Here is a 23,605-nt window from a genome sequence, read left to right as displayed (position 1 = left end):
AACACTTCCTACCTAATCATAGAGACAAAATTTTGTCTCTATGATTCATCGTTAAAGGAAGTAACAAACTCATTTTTTTCAGATTCCAAGACTGTGTGGGTGTTTTTTTCTATCCCCATGCTATATTCATTTTTCACTTGCTCCCTGGTCCTTGGCTATGTTTTTGATTATGGAAGTCGCCATATTGTTATATTCCAAACAGGTGGTATGCTTCCATTTTTAAGAGTTACTTGGGATGTAGAGTTACACTAATTCACAAGAATACTTAGAACTTTCAGCCAGTTAGAAAACACTTCACCTGCCCTCCCTTTCAGGGGAAATAAATTTTAAAAGATGGAAAGATATTAATAAATAGATGAATAGAAACATCTTTTTTAAGTATAAGGACTTATAAATTATGAGCTGCTACGCCAAGGAACCAAATTCATGGGCTTTCTGAATTGATTACATAGGACTGCAGTGAAACTACTGACTTAAGAGTGAGGTGTTGGCATTAAGCAGTAGGCTCAGGAAATTGACACAGACTTTCATTTATGATTTCACTTTCAACTTTAATCAATTGCCCTAACTAAACCAGAGATTCCTTCCTGAAATAACTATCCTTCACAAATGAGGTAGAGTATGAATTATCATTGAAGAATGAATTTGTTGATGTTTTCCTTGCCGTGGATGTTAGTCTGCAAACAGCCTCTGGCATTGACACATGATATTGATGGTTTACAGGGGAAAAACATTTTTTCTAACCTCCATCAGTTTGAAAGCATAGGCTTATTTACTAATCACTCAAAGAATCATAGACTTTATTGCTGGAAGGAATGCTAGTAATCATTTAAAACTAGCATTCTCATTTTAACAGCTAAAGACACAAATGTCTAGAAAAATCTACTGGCTTCAAAAATTGACCCAACATCTTAGGGGAAGAACAGGGTCTAGATCTGGAAGTCTAGAGCCCAAGGCAACCACCACCACCCCACCACCATCCCAGGATGGATAATTTCCCACATTGTTCTAACATGGTTGAACTAAGGCAGCCACTCCAAGCAACAGAAGGAGGAAGGGCTCTGATAAACCTAAAGTTTCCAAACTCCCATCATTGGAATACCAATCTCTCAGTTTTGCCATTTCTGTATACCACCTATACAATTAAGCACTTAATATTTTAAAAGTCAATTAATTTTTTGTTTAAAATAGCTTATTTTAAAAGGAAACTCTGTATCACTACCCCACCTGGAAAACTGGTATCCCGGCCCAAATAAGAAGGTATTATGGAAGGTAATTTTAAAGTTAATATGATATTCTAGCTAAATAATGATGACAACCTGAAGGAGTTTATTGAAAGGGGAGACTAGCCTGCATTAGATATTACAGACTTATTTGCCCCAACTGAGATGTTTTCCCTTAACATAAATCTGAAGGATTAAAAGACAAAAAATAATAATAATAACTTTCTCACTATGTAATTCAGTTCTGCTCGATGTATGCTCCATACTTTGGGAAATGCTGTTCTAAGTGATTAGAGAACAGATTCACTCTTGACTTAACTTCCTTAAATTGCAAACCAAACGAGTTGAGCTAAAAATAAATATTTTTATGAAACTCTAGCATCGGACACAACTTTCTCTCTTGTTGGAAGTCTCTACTTTCCTCACTTCTGTGACACTAATTGTAAGACCTAAGACATGCCTGTCTGATGGTTTACAAAGCCTTTGCACATTCACTATCTTTTAAAACTCATCCCTGCAGGATATATATTCCGGATGAGAACAGATGAAGGTCAAGCAAGCTTAACGAATATTATTTGAAACACTAGGAAGAAAACCAGTATCTTGTGCTTGTAAATAAGTGTTTTCTAGAGTTCTTCTCTTATTCATTGGTTTCCTCAGTTGCTAACTTTTCCTTTCTGCCAACTTATTAACTATTGAAATTTTACAAATTTTGTTCTACGTTTCCTTCTCTTTTTACTTACTTAAGATTTCTTGAGTTCATTCATTGGCTCAACCACCTCAGCTAAACTCACTTCTAAATCTACACCTGTAGCTTTGATCTCTTTGGCCAAGCACCAAACTTTTATTAGCAACAGAGTAACAGAATCTCCCCAACATGTCTTATTGCCACCTCAGTTTCAATGTGACACAAGCTAAATTTATCATCTTGCTACTTATAAGTGTATTTTTTGCTCCCATGTTCCCCCTCTCAGTTAAGGGAATGCTATCCTTTGGATCACCCAAAATAGAAAACGTAAATCTTCTTTATTTCTTCTCCCTTCAATATTTCTTTTACTCATTTCGATTTTTCTTCCAATGAACTCCACTGGCTCTTTGCTTCACCACTTTCTTCTGCTCTGGTTGTCACCATTTCTTACACCATTATAATGGTATAATTGTCTTTTAAATGATCTCTCTCTATTTCCACTTTTTCTGTCAGAATTCTCTTCTTCAAATACAACCTCATCATGTTGTTCCCTTACTCAAATGCTCGTGCCACCTTTACATACAGTATATAATCCAAACTCCTTGGCAAAATATTCAGGCACTACAAGGCCTGACAGCCAATTTCCCTTTCTAGTGCTGCTTCCCACTTTGCCTTTCCACATCCTGGGGGTAGGGCATGTGGACACAGGAACACATCACAGCCTTGCCTAGCACCTTTGCTTTGTTCGTGTTACTCATTGCCTAAACATTCCCCTACTGATATTCTGCTTATTCTCTGAGACCATATATTCTCTCTTCTAATAAGTTTTACCTGATCTTAAAATTCAGAGACAGAGTTATCTGCACCTTTATATAATTATGAGTTATATATAATTTATATAATTAAAAATTTATAAGAATCTATATCATTATGACACTTATACTATAACACTTAATATCTGATTTTACTCTGTGCCATAAGTATTTTCTTACCCATCTTTTTCTCATCAGATAGTTCCTGAGATTGGTGACAAGGTCTAATTCATATTTGTATCTTCTAAAGTATCCAACTTAATGCTTTACCTACAGGATATTTCCAAAATATTTCTGGAATAAATACTTAACATAAATTAGGCCAGAATTCTACAGGAGGCTTGACTCCATTAGGCATAGTGATCCCCATCCATAAGCATTCACTGTTCTTAACCTGATAATATTTAACTCTCATTCCCTAACTAAATTGCTCTTAAAATGAGTTATCCAACTGGCTCAGCACTCAGGTCCCTGCATGAGACCACTGCTCAGATTTCATCTAAGCAGCAAAATAGAAGAGGATGTCTGAAGGTCTGTGACTCCTGTGAGAAGGAATAAGATGAAAGGAAAGAAAAAAAGGTTAAGAAAGTAACACTAAAAAAGTAACCAACAAAAGAACAACGCTAAATGTTAACAGTGTTTATTTCTGGACTGATGACATTCTATGTGATTCGTCTTCTCTCTCTCTCCCCCCCACCATCAATCATGTGTGTGTGTGTGTGTGTGTGTGTGTGTGTGTGTGTGCATTTTGTGTGTTTATCTGTGTATGCACTTGCACAGGAAATAATCATGTAAATAATTCTGGAATAAATAAATTTTTACATTCACAGGTATTACTTTTATTATGAGAAAAAATTACTAAATATCAAAAGTATAATAATACCAGTTCTTGTGCAATATGTATTACATGTAATCATATAAGAAGTAGATATACATTTGTGTGGAAAAAAGACTGAAAGGAAAATCATCAAAGTGTCCAGAGAAGTTACCACTAGATTGCAAAGTTATAGGTAATTTTATTTTTCTCTGCGTACCTCTTTGAATTCTCTAACCTCTCAACAATAAGAGTGCATTAATATTATAATCAGAAAAGCTAATTTTTAAGTGTGGCATTCTGACGAAAAAATACACAGTCTCTGCAAGGCCCCAGGAGAGGCTGCCAGCACACCAAAGACATGAGGCAGCAGTGACCATGCTCCTTCCAAGCTGCTGGTGTGAGCATCGTCTCTTTCCAGACTCAGAGAACTAGAGCCCAGGCGTCCTGTGCTGGTCGGCCAGGTGAAGCACCCTTGTGGTGAGAGATGGAGCACACACCCAGGGCAAGTGGACGGGGCCTGTCCTCCACAGAAGTGTAAGAAACAGGAGAGAGGAGGGGTGTCTGGGTGGCTCAGTCGGTTAAGGCTCCAACTTCAGCTCAGGTCATGATCTCACAGCTTGTGAGTTCGAGCTCCGCGTCAAGCCCCACGCCGGGCTCTGTCACTGACAGCTCAGAGCCTGGAGCCTGAATCCAATTCTCTGTCTCCCTCTCTCTCTGCCCCTTTCCTGGTTGTGCTCTGTCTGTCTCTCTCTCTCTCTCAAAAATAAACTTATAAATAAATAAATGAGAAAGAAAGAAAGAAAGAAAGAAAGAAAGAAAGAAAGAAAGAGGAAAGAGGAGCACTTTTGCAGATAAAGGGAGGGTTGTGGAAGGTGCAGGGAGGTGGATACAAACCTCCAAAGAGGCAGTCTGAAATTTCTGGAAGCCCAGAAGAAGAGTATGGGAAAGAACAATTCTCTAAGTTAGTTTTTATAAAAGCCTCTTGCAGGATCAAAAGTCCCACCTACATGGTAGGTAAAGGAGAGTACCCAGTATTTTAAAACATTAATGGAAACATGTTGCAGAATTCTGGGTAAAAAGGTCAAGTCTTCAGTATTACTGTCCTCTCTGAGAGCCAGTAGCACTTCTAGCTCACACCTAAATGGAGGACAGTGGTGACCTTGACAGTGGCTTCTGCAACAGTGGCCTTTTGCTGTCATCTAACTCTGTGCCAAGTGTTGTGCAAGGCTCCTTCAGTGATTTCTGTCCAGCAGCATTAGGGGCAGGGATGGGCATTAGCTGGCTCACAAATGTAGAAGATGAGTTTCAGGCAAGTTAAGAAATAGGCCCAAGAAGTGGCAAGTGTTTCTCACTGATGGTCACCATTGTACAACCACAACTGTCCCTCCCGACTACTGCTTATGGTTTCTCCGTAATTGTTGTTATGTGCAATTTTCACCCTGTCTCCGCTGTTGACAGGATGGAAATGGTCCTCAGCTTCTCCTACATCCTCAAAGGTTCTGGGAACATAGTAGGTACTCAAAATAGCCTTTTTCGTTGTTGAGTAACTGGCTGAGAATTATTTCTCAGCAAAACAGGAAAGAACAATTCCAAGATAAGCCTTTATGCGTGTTTTCTAACCAATGGGACTATATGAAATGAATGCAACTTGAAGTTCCAAGCCACAAAGCCAAAAAAATAACTGGGATTACTAGAAAGCATACTAGCGATTCTTCCTTACTAACCTTAGGACTTAATATTTTGGCCATTTGGGCCTGAATCACTTTCAACACTAAAAAAAAAAAAAAAAATGTCCAAACAGCAAAGACTTAAAGAGGAGGGGTAAAAAAACCAGGCAAGGCAACATTTCTTCTCTGGAGAAATAATTAATACTCATGACTAGAAAAAGCCCAAAGTGGGGTCTGGCACAGTGGTCCTTACATGTTATCTACTCAAGGTTCTAACATAGGCTGGTCCATCTGCATATGGGCCCATTGTCACTCTCTGTGCCTCAGTTTACTCATCTCGCACTGCACTGGCCTATCTGCTCTGTGGGAGTACTTATAATAATGTTAAATATGCTTTGTGTTTGGGTAGCACTTCTCTAGGGACCCTAAAGCACTTTCTAGATTAATTTTTTAATTTATGTATTAATAATTCTCACAGCATTCGCCCTCCTCCTCAATTAGGATAATAATATCCATCTCTTTTGAGATAGGCAGGGGGTGCTGAGTGATGGACATAGAGCAGACATTTAAATAAGAAAACTGTAGCATAAAAGCATAATTAAAGCTCCAAAACCAAATTGACTAAGGATTTTAAAGAGACACCACAGTAGTAGTGACCAAACAAGCAAACTTATTTTTCCTCCACTCTGGAACATTTATCTTTCTATAGTTAAATATGGCATTTAAAAAATATCGTTTTCAGGAGTTCCTAAAGGAAGCTGAAATATGAAAAGTGTATATTCATGGCGACTGTGCTGGCTGAACCTCCATATTATATCCCTATTCCCCTGCAGTGGACACAACATAAATCAAGGGGTGCCATCTTCTCCTGAGTTCCTCAGTGTATTCTGCTTGTTCCCTAATCAGAGTTCTCCGGGTTTTGTAACACAGATTGTTTCATTCCCAAGAATTGCCTGTCTCAAAGGCAGTATATGATTTCTCAGAGAACGTGAGAGAAAGCCAGTGGAGGCATTTACTGTTTCACAAACATTCTGGTTTCCTTTTGTCCTTTCAAGAAAATAACTTTAAACCAATGTTTAACAAAATATGTTGGGTCACATGAATTCCCAAAGATAAACTTTATGTATGAATGTCAGAGGAGACTTGAAACTAAAGTCTCGGGAACTGAGTTAAATATGGGATTTAAAACCTAGCTTTTGAAGAGTCAGCAGTATTCCTTCGCAGTGTCTGAAATTTCTCTCATGCATAGAGCTAGACACAGATACACAGTAGAAAGATGTAGACACATTTTCCTATTTATTGTCTGCATCACCCAACTAGAATGTAAGCCCCATGAGGATATGAACTTTGTCTTCCTTGTTTTCACTACTATGTTTCCAGTTTTAATAGGGCCTCAATAATACTTGCTGAACATTGAATGAATAAATACTGTAATGCTATTAACTACCACTAATAATTTTGGGCAAAGAGTCAATAAAGTCACTTGTGGATCTACGAAGAAGAAATAATACTACTCCATTCAAAAAACTTTTCACTGAAAAATTCTGTTACTTTAATCCTCCCCCTCCCCCCAAAAAACTTCAAGCTTCCTGGTATCCTAATTGAGCATTCATAAAAATATACTATCTAATTCTTCTGACTGAAAAACTAACCAGGTCCCTAAATCAATGCAGTTAATTGTATAAAACAAAACAGCAACAAGATCATATTTCAAAATAACAGATTTGGGAGAAAAAAGGCTAAAATAAATACATTATACTTGAACTACCTTTGGTTTTGTGGGTTGATTTATTTATTTATTTTTCAGTAATTTCTTTTTTAAATAAACTTTCTCTAGCTCTTTCCCAGGATGTAAATCTTGTGCCAACTGGGCCCCATTAAAGACTGGATCCCATCCTGACCATCTGGGAGCTGGAAAAGCATTGGTGAGTTCCTGAGGTCCAGAGTATTCCAGAAGGAGAGGACTGGACACCAGTAACGCCAGCCCCTGTGGTTTGAAACTACACAATGAGCTCTTTCTCAAGGTTTGTTTTTCTAAATTCAGTTAAGAAGGAACATCATTCCCTACTCGGGCCTGGCTTAGGGTCCAGGGTTGCTGCTTGTTTGTTTGAAAATTAAAATATAAAAGAAAAAGCAAATCCAGATACATTTATGGGAGAGACTAAATGTTTGTTATCAAAGCTGGTGGTTGGCAAGGCAGAATATTTGCCTATGGAGTCAGGAAAGAAAAATATAAAAGCCAAAAGACTGTTAGATGGGGTAGCAGGGAAGGAACCCACCTTTTTAAGGTCTTTGAAAGTTCTAAGAAAAGGATATCAAAGCTATAAGCTACTAAACAGAGATTCGTTTTAACATTTTTTTGACGGTGTAGGTCACATTTGCATATTGTATACACTGATACTTGCACATATATTCAGTAATTCTTCATTCAACATGTCCCTTCAAGAAGTGAGCTCCACAGAAAACCAGAGCCAAACCCCTTTTAATAGCGTGCCACGACAGCTGCTTTCACTGGAAATCTTCAGAAGATGCATTACACCCGTCTTGCTGTTTTAGAGAGAATATATTGAATATAATTGCCATCTCTGTCTTGATGACTCAGGGCCACTGTCATTATGAACAGTCATTAATGTGCCACACAGTAATATAGTTCTGCGTCTGCTTTTTAGGTTTTCCACTTCTGCCCTTCACATTAGGCTGTCATTTCTGCTGTCACTGAGCCTGCTTCTAACAACCTGCCTTTAGTTCGCTCCTTCTAACTTGCTGTGACCTGGGAAAACTGATGATAGTTTATTAAAAATTACTGCTCTGGTTACCCCTAAGTGTGTTATTTTCTGTATTTACTTCTTCTTTCTTTCTTTTTTCTTTTTTTTAAGTGAGGTTATGTAACAGTTTTTCTGGATAAGTGAGGTTTTACTACATTCTTATTGAATGGCTAAAAGATGACCCTCTCTCTCTATTTGAGAGAGAGAGAGAGAGAGAGAGAGAGAGAGATTAAGTGGGGGAGAGGGTCAAAGGAAGAAAGAGAGAGAGAGAGAGGGAGGGAGGGAGGGAGGGAGGGAGGAAGACAGAGAGATTCTTACTAACACAGAGTTTGGTTCAAGTCTAAGCTTTGCAAATTACTAGCTGTGGAACCTTTGGAAAGTCACTCAACCTCTCTGGCATTCAGTTTCACTATCTGAGAAAAAAGTAGGACAGAGGTGGGGGCTAGCAATCTAATTAATCTAAGGATTAATTGACATAATGCTTATAATGAGTTTCGGAGAAGGTCTCACTGATACCAATCACTTAGAAAGTGTTAGTGTGTTAGTGTTGGGGCACCTGGGTGGCATAGTTGGTTAAACGTCCAACTCTTGATTTCTACTCAGGTCATGATTTTGTGGTTCAGCTGGTGAGATCGAGCCCCGCATCTGCCTCCTTGCTGTCAGCAGAACCTGCTTGGGATTCTCTCTCCCTCTCTGCCCCTTCCCCGTGTGCATGTGTGCATGCTCTCTTTCTCTCTCTCTCTCTCTCTCTCTCTCTCTCTCTCTCTCTCTCAATAAATAAATAAACTTAAAAAAAAGAAAGTGTTAGTTTTATTATTACTTAACCCTCACCATAACCAACAGATTCACACTAAGGTATTTAAGTGCATCCTTATTGCACAATACATCTAAATATAAACTACCTAATCACACACACATTAAGAAAAACTAAACTGCAATCTATCTATCTGGTACTGACACTTTGAAGCATCACTGAATACAACAGTTGCTAATAAGAAGCATTTGTCTGAATGAACGAATGAATGAATGAATGATTGGTGTCACCCAACAGTATTTTATACAAATTAATGCCTCTGACATGTAAGGATCTGTGCTAAACACTGTGTGAGATTAAGCTGAATTTAGCACGGATCCTGCCTTATGGGAAAGAACATCCCCTTAAATCACAATAATTAAAGATAGAAAGTTATAAGGAATTTAACATGGTAATGATAAGACCATGTAGGAATTTAGGATGAAGAGAAAATATTCAATATCTGAACTGTAAGGAAGATTTCACAGAAAAAAAAGTGGTATTTTACTGGAGCTTAAAGGGCAGAAGAATTTGGGCACAGAGAGGAGGGAAGAGCATTATGGAACAAGGAATGGCATAAGAAAGACAAGAGTACAGGCAGAAAAAAAATCACAATGGGTATAAGGAGCCACTAACAACTCAGTGTGACTGAAGCATAAGATGAATAGTGCACAGGGATGTTGAAAAGAAAGGTCAAAGCCTTAAGGGGGTATGCTTGAATCCAAAACTAAGGAGTTGTGGTTTTAAAAAGGAGGAAGCCAGTAAGGTTGAATAAGGAGGAAGGTTTTAGTTCAGACCAGCAGGGAGCCATTCCAGCAATTGGCTTTGAGCACACGTATAAAATGAACACAACACTGTATAGATATCCATTTTCTTCCTAAAAGTCACATGACTGCAGCCAGATGTAAATTTTGTCTTTGATTTATGTTAAAATTAGAAAGGCATCACACTTCTGTGGTTTCCATTTTCAAGTGATAGGCACATACGGGTACTTCCTGAAAGCACTACAAACAACTAATGGACAATGTCATCTTAAAGTTGTTTTTAACCATCCCATAATTATCAACACAGAGGATAGATTTCAAGTGCCTTAGTCATTAAAAGTAAAATTATGGACTAAAGCTTTTTAGGAATAAGGTGAGCATGGTTGTAACTATGTAACTACATTAAAGAGCCCATTAGAGTATTTTAAATCTGTTTTCTAAATATGCTGGCTCATTTCAAAATGATTCCCCATAAAATAACTTGGGCTTGAAAGGTGTTCTTCAAAGTCACACTCAAAGTTTAATGCAACTGGTTCAGACTGCTCCTTTTATTCCTTACAAATAAAGTATAATTTTACATTAAGCATCTTCTACTTAATAGGTGATCAGTAAGTAGAAGTCGCACACAGACTTGGCAACTTATATATTCAGGAAAAGTAGGAAGTCATGAATTATTTTAAATCCATGCACTTTATCAATTTTGAATTAAACTTATACATGTAAACCTCAATATATGTAAAATAAATGACACAGCATTTATATATCATATTCACATTATGAAATTTTGAAAGATTATTTGTGATCATGTCTTTCTCTACCTTTCTTAATTTTATTTTTTAAATTTTATTTGAGAGAGAGAGAGATTAAGTGGGGGAGAGGGTCAAAGGAAGAGAGAGAGAGAGAGAGAGAGAGAGAGAGAGAGAGGAAGACAGAGAGATTCTTACTCAGGTTCCACCCTCAGCAAGGAGCCTGACACAGTGCTTAATCTCACGACTGTGACATCATGACCTCAGCTGCAATCAAGAGTCAGATGCTTAACAAACTGAGCCACACAAGCACCCCTCTTAATTTTATTTTTGATTTGAATGGAATTGTATTGCATAAAAATGTGATATAAATAATAGTCATTAGAGTGTCAATGCCATCATGTATAAAATTTGGGAGGGTTTGGTAAATATAAGGAAGTTTATTAAAAGACTAAGGAGATATCATGAGAAAAACTGGTACAAGAGAAAGCTGAATCAGGGGTGAGGTTGGTGTCTGGAGAACAGGGATGTAACCCCAGAACTAAGTAGTAGCTAACGTGTTCCCAGGACAAGTCACTGTATGGCTTTGGAGCTTCTTTTTCTGCATTTCCAATAAACAGCTACACTTGATGACTGGAAATGTTCCTCAAAGCCTTCAAAATTTTGTGATTCTACATGTGGTTCAGTAAAAATCAAGGCCAAACAAATAGGGCTGGGAAACTTCCAGTGGGAACACGTATGAGTTGTAGCCATTCATTCTTTAATGTCACAGAGGAGCAAATGGTATTTTTATTTACAATCCTTCCTCTGAGCTATGTGTACAAACGATAATTGAAAGTAGAGATAGGAAGAAAGAAAGACATCAGGAACTGCATTTAAAACCTTGTTTTCCAACTTTTGGATTAAAGTAGGAAATCATTTCTCAGCCCCAAACTGACATTTATTTACTCAACTATATTCACCCATTAGGTTCCCTCCCCTGCCCCTACAGAAGTCTCTTTTGACTTCTCCCTATCTCTAGGAATGTAGTTGAAGAAAACATTTGTCTGGATGAAACAGACAACGCACAGCCCCTGTGTGAGGCTCATTGGTTCACACAGTGATGAAACTCTGGCTTCTCCATCTGAGCTAAGTGGTCCTGGCAATCTTTAAATATAACTGTCCTGCAAAATCACATGGCATCTAATGCCAAGTGTGCAGTGACTAAAACCAGATGCAAAATATGAGAGAAATTCTGTTCAAAGCCTGCTGCATTGAAGAATAATGGCTCTACACATTCCTGGTCTAATCTGAATAATACTCTGCAAATATTTCAGATGATTTTCTCACATCTACCCCAGACCAATCACTTTGACTGGATTTCATGATTTTACTTGATTAACATGAAACTCATCCATAACTAACATATCCTCCTATAAGGTGATCCCTGAAAAAAGGTTCTGTGGTCACAAAAGTTTGGGACATGTCATATACTTTATCTTAGGTGTTCTCCGTGCATGTCAGTATCTCAAAATCTTTGCAAAGTCCTAGAACAAGGAGCAGATGAATTTATTTGACTCAGCATTTCCCAAACCTACTCCCTCCCTCATCTCCCATGGGAAACCTGTTGATATCCCAGATAATTGATGTATTCCATAGAACTATCTGGAAAATGAACTAGACCAACGTTGTAGTATAGGCTCAGGTTTATATCAGATACCAGAACCTGAAAGTGTAGAGAGTAAAAATATTGACTAAAGATATATCAATAGGGAGATCCAATTTTGTGGCTAATTAAATGGTTTTGATGAAGTTCAATGAATCCTTTTGCAAATAAACATGATATTTGTATATTGCCAGTGTGTTGTAAAAGTAAAGCACAATAGCAAAGAAAAGAAGCTACTTGCTACCCATTATCACTGTGCTTCTTTGAGGGGACTTTCAAGAGAGTAAACTCTAGATAAAAGGAATTACAATATTGTAGCTGATTTCAAAGAGGATTTAGTCTAAGCCTCTCATCTTCAGATGGGGAAACTAAAGCCAAATGACCAACCCTGACTAAAATCTAGATTGTCTGACTGAGCAATAGAAGGACTGCAATTAATACTCAAGCCTCCTGACTGGCTCCTTGTCTGCTGCCACTCATGCAATCTACACCTTTGCTTCGATCACTGTTTACATGAAGTTCCCTCCATCTTCTGCTCCTCACCAGTCTCCTCAGTGTACTTTCTTTACTGGTATCTTAAATACCTTACACTGTATAAACTCTCCCAGAGATTTGAGTGATTAAATCAACAGATTGTCAGAACCTAAAATGCCTAGCACAGAGATCCATCTGTATATAGTAGGAGCCTGACTGGTTATTTGAACAGTCTACTTCTGTCTATACCACTCTCTGTGCCTTCTAGAACCTTGCCTTGAATTTTGAACTACAAATTTAATATTGGTTTATAAAAATATTTGTTTCATGGAAGCAAGTTGCCATTCCAAATAAAACATCAGATCCCCACAAAGCCTAATTTTGATCACCCATAGTACCTATTCCAGTGGTAGACACCAACAGGAAAGCCAAACAGTACTCATTGCTTAGAAATTAGAGGAGTTCATAGGGTGCCTGGGTGGCTAAGTTGGCTAAGCGTCTGACTTTGGCTCAGGTCATAATCTCATGGTTCCTGAGTTCAAGCCCCACATCAGGCTCTCTGCTATCAGTACAGAGCCCACTTTGGATCCTCTGTTTCCCTCTCCCTCTGCCCTCCTCTGCTTGCAAGTATATGTTCTCTCTCTCTCTCTCAAAAATAATAAACATAAAAAAAAGAAATTAGAGGGGCGCCTGCATGGCTCACTCGGTTGAGCGTCCGACTTCGGCTCAGGTCATGATCTCACAGCTTGTGGGTTCGAGCCCCACGTCGGGCCCTGTGCTGACAGCTCGGAGCCTGGAGCCTGCTTCGGATTCTGTGTCTCCCTCTGTCTCTGCCCCTAACCCCTCACATTCTGTCTCTGTCTCTCAACAATAAATAAACATTAAAAAAAAATGTTAAAAAAAAAAAAAAGAAATTAGAGGAGTTCAGGAGATATTAAAGTGACTATTAGTTCTATAACCCAGTAGCAGGAGCCCCTCCCCTCCTCCAAATCATATGTTAATGGAAAAGCAAAAACAACCAAGTATATCTCTGATCAAGAAAAAACTCAAAGGGTGCCTGGGTGGCTCAGTCGGTTAAGCGTCCGACTTCGGCTCAGGTCATGATCTCACGATCCGTGAGTTCGAGCCCCGCGTCGGGCTCTGTGCTGACAGCTCCGAGCCTGGAGCCTGTTTCGGATTCTGTGTCTCCCTCTCTCTCTGCCCCTCCCCTGTTCATGCTCTGTCTCTCTCTGTCTCAAAAAAAAATAAACGTTAAAAAAAAAAAGAAAAAGAAAAAACTCAACACATATTAATCATGAGCACACATCAACCCTGTTGATTTTCCTGGATTTATATATAAAACACTACAAAGACCAATTTTTTGGTTAAGTCTTTTGGGTAGAGGCAGAATAAGAAGCATAAGAGTATCAATATAATATTTTGCTCTGTAGAAAGAATAAGGAAGAATAACAAATATGGTAAACCAAATTCACAAGAAAGCCATGTAGTTCACCCCAAACTTGGGAACTCACAGAAGGCAGCCCTGAGTTAGGAGCAGTGGAGTGGCACCTTTCTTTTTCCCAACCTTCAGGGGGCAATCAGCAAGCTAAACTGAACTACTCATTTGCAAAAGATTGGGTTGGTAGGGAAAGAGCACAGATGAGGGGAAATTAAGCCAGCCCTATTTTCTCTCACTCTTTTTAAAATTCTTTAGCTAAAAAAAGACTCCAAATAATAGCATCAGCTGCTAATCTAAAATGTTATCTGCTTGTCCTGGCCCACCAGTCTGCTCCCTGAGTGCTTTTGGCTATAGAGTGAGGAAATGGAGAAGAGATAAAGTCTGCTTAAAATTGGAAGTATCAGATCTTAGAGGTGGCATAACCTCAAGAGATCATGTGGCCAGGGAATGAAAACCTGGATAGATAGGAGTCCTATCTAGAGATGAGGCCCAAACAGGTTAACTGTCTTACCTAAGGTCTCTTACATAGACAAGGGAAGAGGTTGTCTTCTGCCCCTAACACAAGGCATGTATTCTTCACAGGGAAAAATCCTTCCTAGAAGCCAATGGCTCCACCTTCAAGCCTATACAACTAAAAAATGAAGGGACTGCTCTAACCTCTCTGTATCCTAAGTCCACCTTAACCCGGAAGGTGATAATAACTGTTAAGATACTCCCCACACATACTGCAGCACAACGCATTAATGGCAATGATGAGCACTACACCCTTGTCTGATGTGGTAAAACACTAGGGTAACAATTTTGGTGTAGGCTAAATCATGGACAGCTAAGAAGGTGAGCCCTGGGGGTACCTGGGTTGCTCAGTTGGTTGAGTGTCCAACTCTTGATTTCGGCTCCAGTAATGATCCCAGGGTCACAGGATCAAGCACCCCTTTGGGCTCCATGCTGAGCATGGAGGCTGCTTAAGATTCTCTCTCTCTCTCTTCCTCTGCTTCTCTCCCACCCCACTCTCTCTCAAAATAAAAAGATTAAAAGGCATATCTCTAGATTTAGAGACGATTATGCTTAAAAGAAAAAAAAAAAAGAAAAAGAAAGTGAACCCTGGAGTCAGACTGGTTCAAATCCCATCTCTACCATTCGATAACTGAACAGCTTACTTAATTTCCCAAGCCTCAATTTCCTCATCAGTAAAATGAGAACAGCATGGTATACAGATGTTATGAGGCTTGAACGAGAGCCATGCCAAATACTCAGCACATAGTACCTGGCAGCAACTAAGTGCTCAGTGAATGTTAGCTAATATTAGTCATACTCTACACGTTTTTCCACAGATCTTTCAGAGATATCCTCTCTTAAATATTCACAGCATTGAGTTCTGATTGTATCCAGTGGAAGCCTGGAGAAATGGCCCCAGCACTGTCTGATGTTTTTTGCCTCTACCAAAATGAAAGGCATTTATGTAACGTTATGGGATTAAAAGCAACCACCACAGTCACCATTACTATTGCTACTATTGCTATTACTACTACTTATACTACCATACTTGGATTACTAGGAGTGTTTTGTTCTCTCTCCTATTTCTGTCCTTCTTCCTTTTGGTAAGACTCCACTTTCTCTATCGGTACCTTTGGCTTTTATTTCCTCTGTAAAAACATACACGATATTACAAATGCCACCTCTAGCGCTGTCGGTCTGTGTGATAATGGGCAAGTTTCTTAAACCTCTCCGACACTCGTTTCACTCATACATATCTAACACAGGGATATCACGAGGATCAAATAAAATAATACCCATAAAGTGCCTACACACGATAAAACCCTTAGTAAATGTGAGCTACTTCTCTTTATTATACAATGGATTTTTGGATTTGAGGCAGTACCAAATTCTCTCCCTCCGCTAAAGGAGAGAGAACATCACGTCTTTCAAATAGCCTGTATGAAAATGTAAATATAGTTTAGAATATTTACAAAAAGTTCACCTCTGCAAGCCTCATTTTCCTGAATGTCAAGACTATTACAATAGCAACCCAAATTAAAGTCCTCCATTCAGACACCCAATTGCTAATGCTGCAGAGGATTTACTTATTTTGAAAGAATATCTACATTTTGGAAACCATCTGGTAGGTTTCCACTGGGAAAGAGTCATAGTTGATTTATGGCATGCTCACACATGAGAGCAGTTTGGGAGGAGGAGGTGGGCAAAGAAGGAGCATGCACGCCCCACCCTCACCTCCTAGCTGGACTCATAAGATTCATTGTGAGAGGCTTCTGGTACATGCAAGCCAGTGGCAGTGGAGGGACTGAGGAAGAAGGACAAAGTTTCATGACTTGCATTGATTTTGTTATATGGAAACAGATCTTTTAAAGTAATTCAGATAAATCTAAATTAGAATTTAACCTTCCTTATCTGTTCCCAAAAGAGGGCAAGAATATGGAGGAACAGAAAGAAAACACAAGGGCCTTGGCTGGGAACAAGGTGGGAGTACAAATAATGATTTCCTGATATGTCAAAGTCCTTGTTCCATAACCAATGCAATGTTGGGCTAAGACGACACAAACTTTTAAAGGAAGCTTCAGACTAACCCACCTTATTCTCAGAGGTTCGATAAGACTTACTGCCAGTTCTCAGGCCTCACTTTGACTACCGTAATATAGAGCAAGCAGTTCATATTATATTTATTCTTCCCCTCTCCCAACTTCAATGATAAGCAACAGAATGAGGGATAGAAAGGGATGAAGATATAACCCACAACTTGCCAGAAGCTGTCTTTGTGAGGACTGCTGTCTCCAGCAGGGATGAAGGCACCAGACCGGCGGCAAAACATGCCCTGTATGTGATGCTTCTAATTTTACAACCCAATGGTTCTAACAAAGAATGGGGTGCAGTCGTCAGCTAAAGCTCAGTCCACCTTTCATGCCGGGAATCTTCCAACTTGGACAACAATTAGTATGGTGGACTGAAAAGCCCATCTCTGATTCAGTTTTACGAGGGCTTTGATTCTCTGGCCAAGTGCATACCGCTACTCGGCAGCATGGGAAATACAAAAGCAGTGGCAGTACAGGCTGGCAAGGGGCTGGCCTGAGCGGGTTACTGCCAGGGAGAAGTGCACATAGAAGACTTAAAAAGGACAGGCTCTGGTTGGAAAGATAAACATATTCAACTATCACAGTCTTAACTCCGCTCACCTCCATGGCCCACCTAGAGAGAAAACACAAAGTATCTGGATAGGCTGAACAGTGGCGTCATGGTAGGACAGCTAGAAATGGAAATAAAAAGTCAGAGTTCTAGCTCCAGTTCTGCTGCTGACTTCTTTGTGTGGCTACATACGTATGAGCCATGCTTCATGGGCTCTGGGCAGCTGCTTTGGGGTTTTGTAAGCGTTATCTCTAAGCCTTAATACCTTTATTAAGAAAAGATACATGCTAAGAGTATCTACCCCATGGCACAGAGGGAATATTGAGATGATCTACGTCAAGCACTGAGCACACAGCCTAGTGTACAATAAGTCCCAGAAAAGTTCAGTGGTTCACACAACTGTCTGTAAAGCAAGCAGGATGAATGAGCTCAGTGGTACCTTATAGCCCTAGCATGGATTTTATTCTAAACTTTGGGGAAGTGAAAGAGAAAGGGCTCTGGGCATGCTATTCAAGAAATCTAGGCCCAGAATATCGAAAGCAAAGGCAAGTTTTCCATGCCATCTATATAATGGTGAGGTTTACATTTTATAGTCTTGAGTTAACATTGATTATTGCCAGAAAAGTCAACTGGCAGGTTAAAATAATGATCACAGTGCTTAGAAAGCACTACGCACACAGAACAAAGTCATTTTCATGTGGCTGCAGTCACATACTGGGAGGCCTGTGAGCTGTAAATTCCTGGGCCTGGATAAAGTCTTTGGTTCTTTGAGGTTCCCCTGGTAAATCACTCACTCTTGAATGAAGAGTCACTGAATAAGTCAAGAACCACCTACACTTGGATTATTACTGTCATAGGAATGGTGTTCCTTGAAGATGGGCCTATAGCAGGCCCTGTCTACAAATATTCACGATTACTACCTTGTCAAAGTTTGAATGGGGCTTTTCCTATATATTTTGTGACTTTGCTTCTCCTTTCCCATTCCCAGTACACAATAGGACCTTCATGCCACAGCTAGTCCAAGAGGACAAATGACAAAACAGAAGCTCTCCTGGTGCTTAAGGGCCAGAGGACAGAAGTCATTCCAGTAGACAGTGGTGCCTCCAGGTATACCCAACCCATGTCTCCTGGTTTCCCAGAGTTCTGTAGACCAGAGCTGGCCCACCCAGGGTGGCACTACAAAATTCTACACACTCTATTAGAAATTCAAGTGTAGACAGTATCCTCAACTAGACCAACCTATTAGATATTAATGTTCAGACAACACCTACCTCACTCCAGACCAGCATGGTACCGAATATGACCTGTAACCCATCAAAGAAATTGTCCCCTATGATGATCACAGTCGCGCCTCCCGTCGTCCATCCTTCACTCGGGCTGATGGCTTTGATACAGGGAGTAGCTGCTTTTCAACACACATGAAAAAGAGAAGGAGTCTGCTGTTAGAACCAAACTTTAATGATGGGAGACTCGAGAAAAAGAAAAAAATATATCTTTTATCTTTTCACTAACAGGAAGTCCCTCAAGATCTCAGAATTTTCTAGCTGCTTTAGGACCTAAAACCTAAGGGTGCAATTTTCAATTTTTAAAAGCATTTTTTTCATTGTTTCTATTGACATACAAATATTTTACCCAAATAATTTTCAAACATGAAATCTTATGAAATAAAACACAGAAGCAAATTTTAATTCATGAGATGTTAAAGATTAAAAAAAATTAGGTGACTTCTTGGAACACATTGGAAACATTATAGAATTGCTTCCTGATTAAACATACTTCCCAAAGTTAAATCGATAGATTTTTAGATAGCATTTCTGCCCAAAGGGAAGTGAGAAAGAGAGGAGGCTGGCGCAGGAAAACATTCTTGCTCCATGCCTTCTACCTATAACATGAACACAGCAACATTTCTCACAAAAATCATTAAGCTTTTTTTTAACAAATGACACAGACCCCATTTTATAGATGTAAAGTATGAAGGTCACTCAGGGTGAATTATGTAACCAAATAGCTGAGTCAGGGCTGAACCACAAAATGTCTCATGACCTTTGCTTTGTTGTCATTCCCAGGCATAAAACTCTAGAAAGGACTTTTTAAAAAAAATTTCATATCTCTTCTCTTTCCCTTATAAATGGCCCTTGGAGATGGGAAATAATTTGCAAACAACATGATTCTAAACAGACTGGAGGTGGTTTGTCTGATGAGTACAGCATACTTTCAATGCAATTGCTAGGCATAAATGTAATTGTAGGATTATGTTTTTGAAATCTCTCAGAGGGCACCAATGATTTTTAACTCCACAGTGCCATGCTGTTGTTCTCATGATTACTTTTATGAGCAGAAACAAAGCAAAATTCTAAAGCAAGGGAGATATTGCGCAAGGAGAGGAAACGAGACCCTTCTCTTTAATAAAAAAGTTTATTAAGTATCCAAGACTGACTTTCCAAATATTGAAGCCAATGAGAGCACCAGTTAATTTTAACGGGAAGAAGCTGGAAAAAAAACTATTGGCCTTTGTCAAATTTGGCAAAATGTCATGCTTTAACTTTTGCAAGAAGAAAAGAAAATACTAAGCCCATCCCGGCGGGACCATCGTTCACGTGCCACCACACAAACAAGTAGAATGGGTTTGATTTTGATTCAAATTCATCTTATAAAATAACACAGAGAAATTAGGAAATATCCAAACTAAACATTTCATGTTGGCTGAACTCACAGTAATGCATTTATAACTAAAACTAGGTAGTTCAGATGCCTTTTCTCTCCTTCACTTTCTCCCCAAAACAAAATAATTAATCAAGAAAATGTAAATGATTCATAACTTGAAAATTCTTGTCCAATTTTTAACACACATAAAGGTTGTGATCAATGCTCCATAGGCACAGGACTTTTTCTTAAGCAAAATTTTTTCTTTAGAAATAAAGATGTTTAAATGCATGACTGAGTATTCCCAAACCCAAGGTAGAATATGATGTATGATTTCAAGACATTTATAAGAGAAAAAAAGTACATGTAACAATTATGTAGAATTCCTAAAATAAAAGCAGTTTGGAAACACGCTGGTTAATGTCTCAAAATCTCAATTCTTAATTTCTAACTCAGCATACTTAGTTGTTAAAGTAGAGCAGAAAGGGTGCCATATCTCCAGATACTTCTGAGAAGAATAGGATCTTGGTTTAACTGAACTGGTCTTGAAAGAGTCTTGCCTAATGGCAAAGTGTGAAATCTAATGGTATCATTAAATGCTACCCCTGTGACTACTTTCATAAACCACAAAATAGTCTTGATGTTCATTATCTGTATTAGCTTTCTTTTAATTTTTTAAATTTTATTTTTGTAATCATGCAAGCACACTTCTCTACGTAAAGAAGTGTGCTTGCACACTTTAGACTCCTCCAGGCTTACTTAGCATTGCACAAAAGGAGGCAGAAGACTGTGTTGGATCTGTGAGAGACTCTCCTATAGCAAAGTTGTTCTGATAGTATGGTGAAGCTGGTTTTAGAGTTGACCCCCTCCCGCTTCTTTCCATTTGTTATTTGTAGGATAAAAAGGGCATGTAAGTATATATGTCTATGTGTGTTATGTGCTTTCAAACACTTCCTAAGAAAGTGATAATGTTTTCAAATTCTGTGAGCAACCAACCAGAAACAAAGCTAACTGTCAACTAGCTAAAAGAAAGAAAGATCATCAAGCCTCCAGAGATAACATGGTGAGGAGACAATATGTGACACCATCTTCCTGGCTTTTTAGAGAAAAGAACCCTTGAAGGAAGTACTCCAAGAAGAGAGTGACATACTCTTCGATCCATCCTACCTCTGTACTCAACCATCCACTATCTTAGCTTAGAGACTAGATGCCATTCCTAGAACAAGTAAGTCATGCAGACTTTTTTTCTGAAGTTAGGCTTCAGAGGGTTCTAAAGGTGCTCCTATACATCTGTGTATCATAGTGGTCTTGAAAGGAAGCTCTGTGGTATTTCCCCACTGGGAAGTTTAGAAAATATGTAAAGGACTCTGGGCTGTCCCACTGAGAGACAGAGGTGGGAAAGTAATGTTAGTGGCATTTAGTGCCTGGAAATCAAGGATGCTAACTATCCAACAGTGCACCGGATATTCCCCCAAATGAATTATTCTAAGATGTCAGTAAGACAAGGTAGAAGGCACTGTGACTAGATAAACAGATCAGTCTCGAGGGCAGTTACTAAGAACTCACAGATTCATATAGGCCAAGGCAAGAAACATAAACGAATACAGCAGCTCAGAGTCTCAGAATAAGCATGAGATGAATGGCCCCTGACACTAAGAACTGGGGAAGGTCTAGCCACTGGTACTCCCCACACAAATGCAGGTCAAGTGTGGTCTGGTCTTCTGATCTTTTGAAAGAAGCTGGGAACGAGATTTTTATGTGAATTTCCCAATCTTTAAATGCTGGCAACTAATTCAATTTTCTTAAACGTGTAGGCTGTAAACAAAATGTTTATGGGGGTAAATTTAACGCCTAGGCCACCATTTTACATTTTTATCCTATTCACAAACCTGCCAGACTAAAAGCAGCTCAGGAAATACCTGCAAATGTACCTAAACTACAGGTATCCAAAAGTTCACTGCAGCAAAAAATTCAAGAGTCTAGGTGCCCCCAATAAGAGAGTGGTTAAATAAATTATGATATATCCCTACTACAGAATATTAGGAGTGCCATCAGAATGGCTGGAAAAGATTTCTATAAACTGACATGGAAAGATATCAAAGTAGGTTAGGTAAGTAAAAACACAATTTATAGTCTAATGAATAATGTGATTTTGTTAACTTAAAAAATAATATATATAGGAGCCTATATGTGCACCTGTGCTTGTGTGTATGTAGTTACACGTGAACAAAGGTCTGGAAGGACGTACATCCACTGTCCCCAGTGGATCCATATGAAAGAGCAATGGCGCTGGGGTGGGGCTGAGGGGGCAGGGAGACTTAAATTTTACTCTACAGAAAGCCAAATGGTTTGAATGTTTTCAATGAGCACACATTAAGGTAATATGTTATCATAATAAAAATTAAATAACAGAATAACAGAACACTTAATTCTGTAAGAGATAAAGGTACTATTTGGAGCACATTGATACAAATTTAAAAAAAAAAAAAGAAAAAAAGCCCAGCTGTGCTGACTAACAGATCCTGAGCCTCTCCTTCTCTCTTCTTTTTGGGTAAGCTTTGCTCTGAGGAAGCCCAAACAACATCTGAGCAGCCAAGGACCTGTTTTTCTTTCATTCAAGATATCCAAAGAGACATGGAGGGGACGACAAGGAGAGATCATTTTTAATAGTCATAGTGGATATATTCAGTAGAATTTGAAGGTGAAAAGATTTATAAACGAACTCAATTCAGCCCAGGAATGTAATAATCAGTACAATTCTATCTCCATGAAAATATTATAAAATAGGGGAGGGGGTGGATTTGATTGAATACAAAACCACTTTTACCAGCCAAATCTTGATTTAATTAGTAAATAATTTAATTAATAAAAGATTCTTTCTTCTTCACCAGTGAATTTTCACTGTGGTAACCACAAGGATGATAAGCCAATTCCTGGTTCTAAATCCCATTAAAAATAAAAGTTGAAGTTGATTTTTTTCTTTGCCCTTTTTTTTTTTTTTTTACCTCTTCCCCCACCCCCAACAGCCACCAAAGTAGAGGAGATTTTCTTTCCTTCAAACTATGACAATAACATGATTACCCCACCACAGTTTAGCATAATGGCTCTGAAATGCTCGTGGCACATTGCAGAGTTAAAGTGGAAATTATTAGGTAGCTCTTCTTTGTTATAATAATGATCACTCCACAAATAAAAGCTCTTCTCCCAAAGGTACTGCAAGGCACAAAATGCTAATTCTGAAGATTATGTGTGTGCTTTTATTAAATATTACCATGCCCTGCCTGTTTGAGGGCTTCTCTGCTCTGATTGTTTTATGAGTACCATGTTAATGTCATTCCCATCTTGCTAGCAGCAGGCACACATTTTAGCGTTTGTATGAGAGTTGATCAAAGGCCACGTGCTGGGGGAATTGCTGAGAAAACACGGACAAGCGATAAAAATCTAACAGATTAATTGGTTTAAATTTCATTTCAGGGTGTTGAACTTTGGCTCGGGACTCTAATACTACACCGTGAGTCAGGGCCTAATTACCAGATTTCCAATTTGCTTCTGAACAATGGTCGTGGTGAGAAGAAAAAGAGAGGGAAGAATGAGGGGGGAAAAAAAAAGAAAAGAAAGAAGGAAGGAAAGAAATCATTCAGCCTCCAGTACATATTTAACAACTAATGTTCTGTGTGCAGACAACTGCACCAAGGGACATTTGCTATCACCTGCTCTACCTCCAGAGCATTTATATTTCCTTCCAAGAGCCACAGAAGACAGAAGAAATCACGGATGCCCTCAGCAGTTTAAAATTCTCTGATTTCCAGAATCAATGTTACAAGATGCAAGTGCCTGCTCAGTCACATTGGAAGCATCAGTTCCCTTTTTTAGCAAGGTGAGTTTATAAGTTAGAATTGCACCTTAGCCTCCAATAGAAATGATCTATTTCATTGATAGAAAGCAAGGGCCAGGAGAGCCATGTTTACCCCAGGGTTTATGGGTGGCCTTGGGAA

The 23,605-nt window shown here is 38.9% G+C and overlaps 1 protein-coding gene across 6 annotated transcripts in view; it reads right to left on the bottom strand.

The window, feature by feature from the left end:
* EBF1 (EBF transcription factor 1) overlaps window positions 1–23,605 on the bottom strand; it is a 389,138-nt gene that overhangs the window by 81,497 nt on the left and 284,036 nt on the right. For 4 of the 6 annotated variants that reach the window (XM_042993480.1, XM_042993499.1, XM_042993485.1 and 1 more), the window contains exon 9: window positions 18,239–18,369. In XM_042993480.1, coding sequence (XP_042849414.1) covers window positions 18,239–18,369 — 131 coding nt within the window. Of the gene's footprint in view, window positions 1–18,238; window positions 18,373–23,605 lie in introns of all 6 variants that reach the window. The other 2 variants (XM_042993469.1, XM_042993492.1) reach the window with 1 other exon arrangement.

This window comes from Panthera tigris, chromosome A1 (assembly GCF_018350195.1).
Source record: "Panthera tigris isolate Pti1 chromosome A1, P.tigris_Pti1_mat1.1, whole genome shotgun sequence".
Lineage (NCBI taxonomy): Eukaryota > Metazoa > Chordata > Mammalia > Carnivora > Felidae > Panthera > Panthera tigris.
The sequence above is the reverse complement of the archived record's forward strand: the minus strand, read 5'-3'. Positions and strand labels throughout refer to the sequence as shown.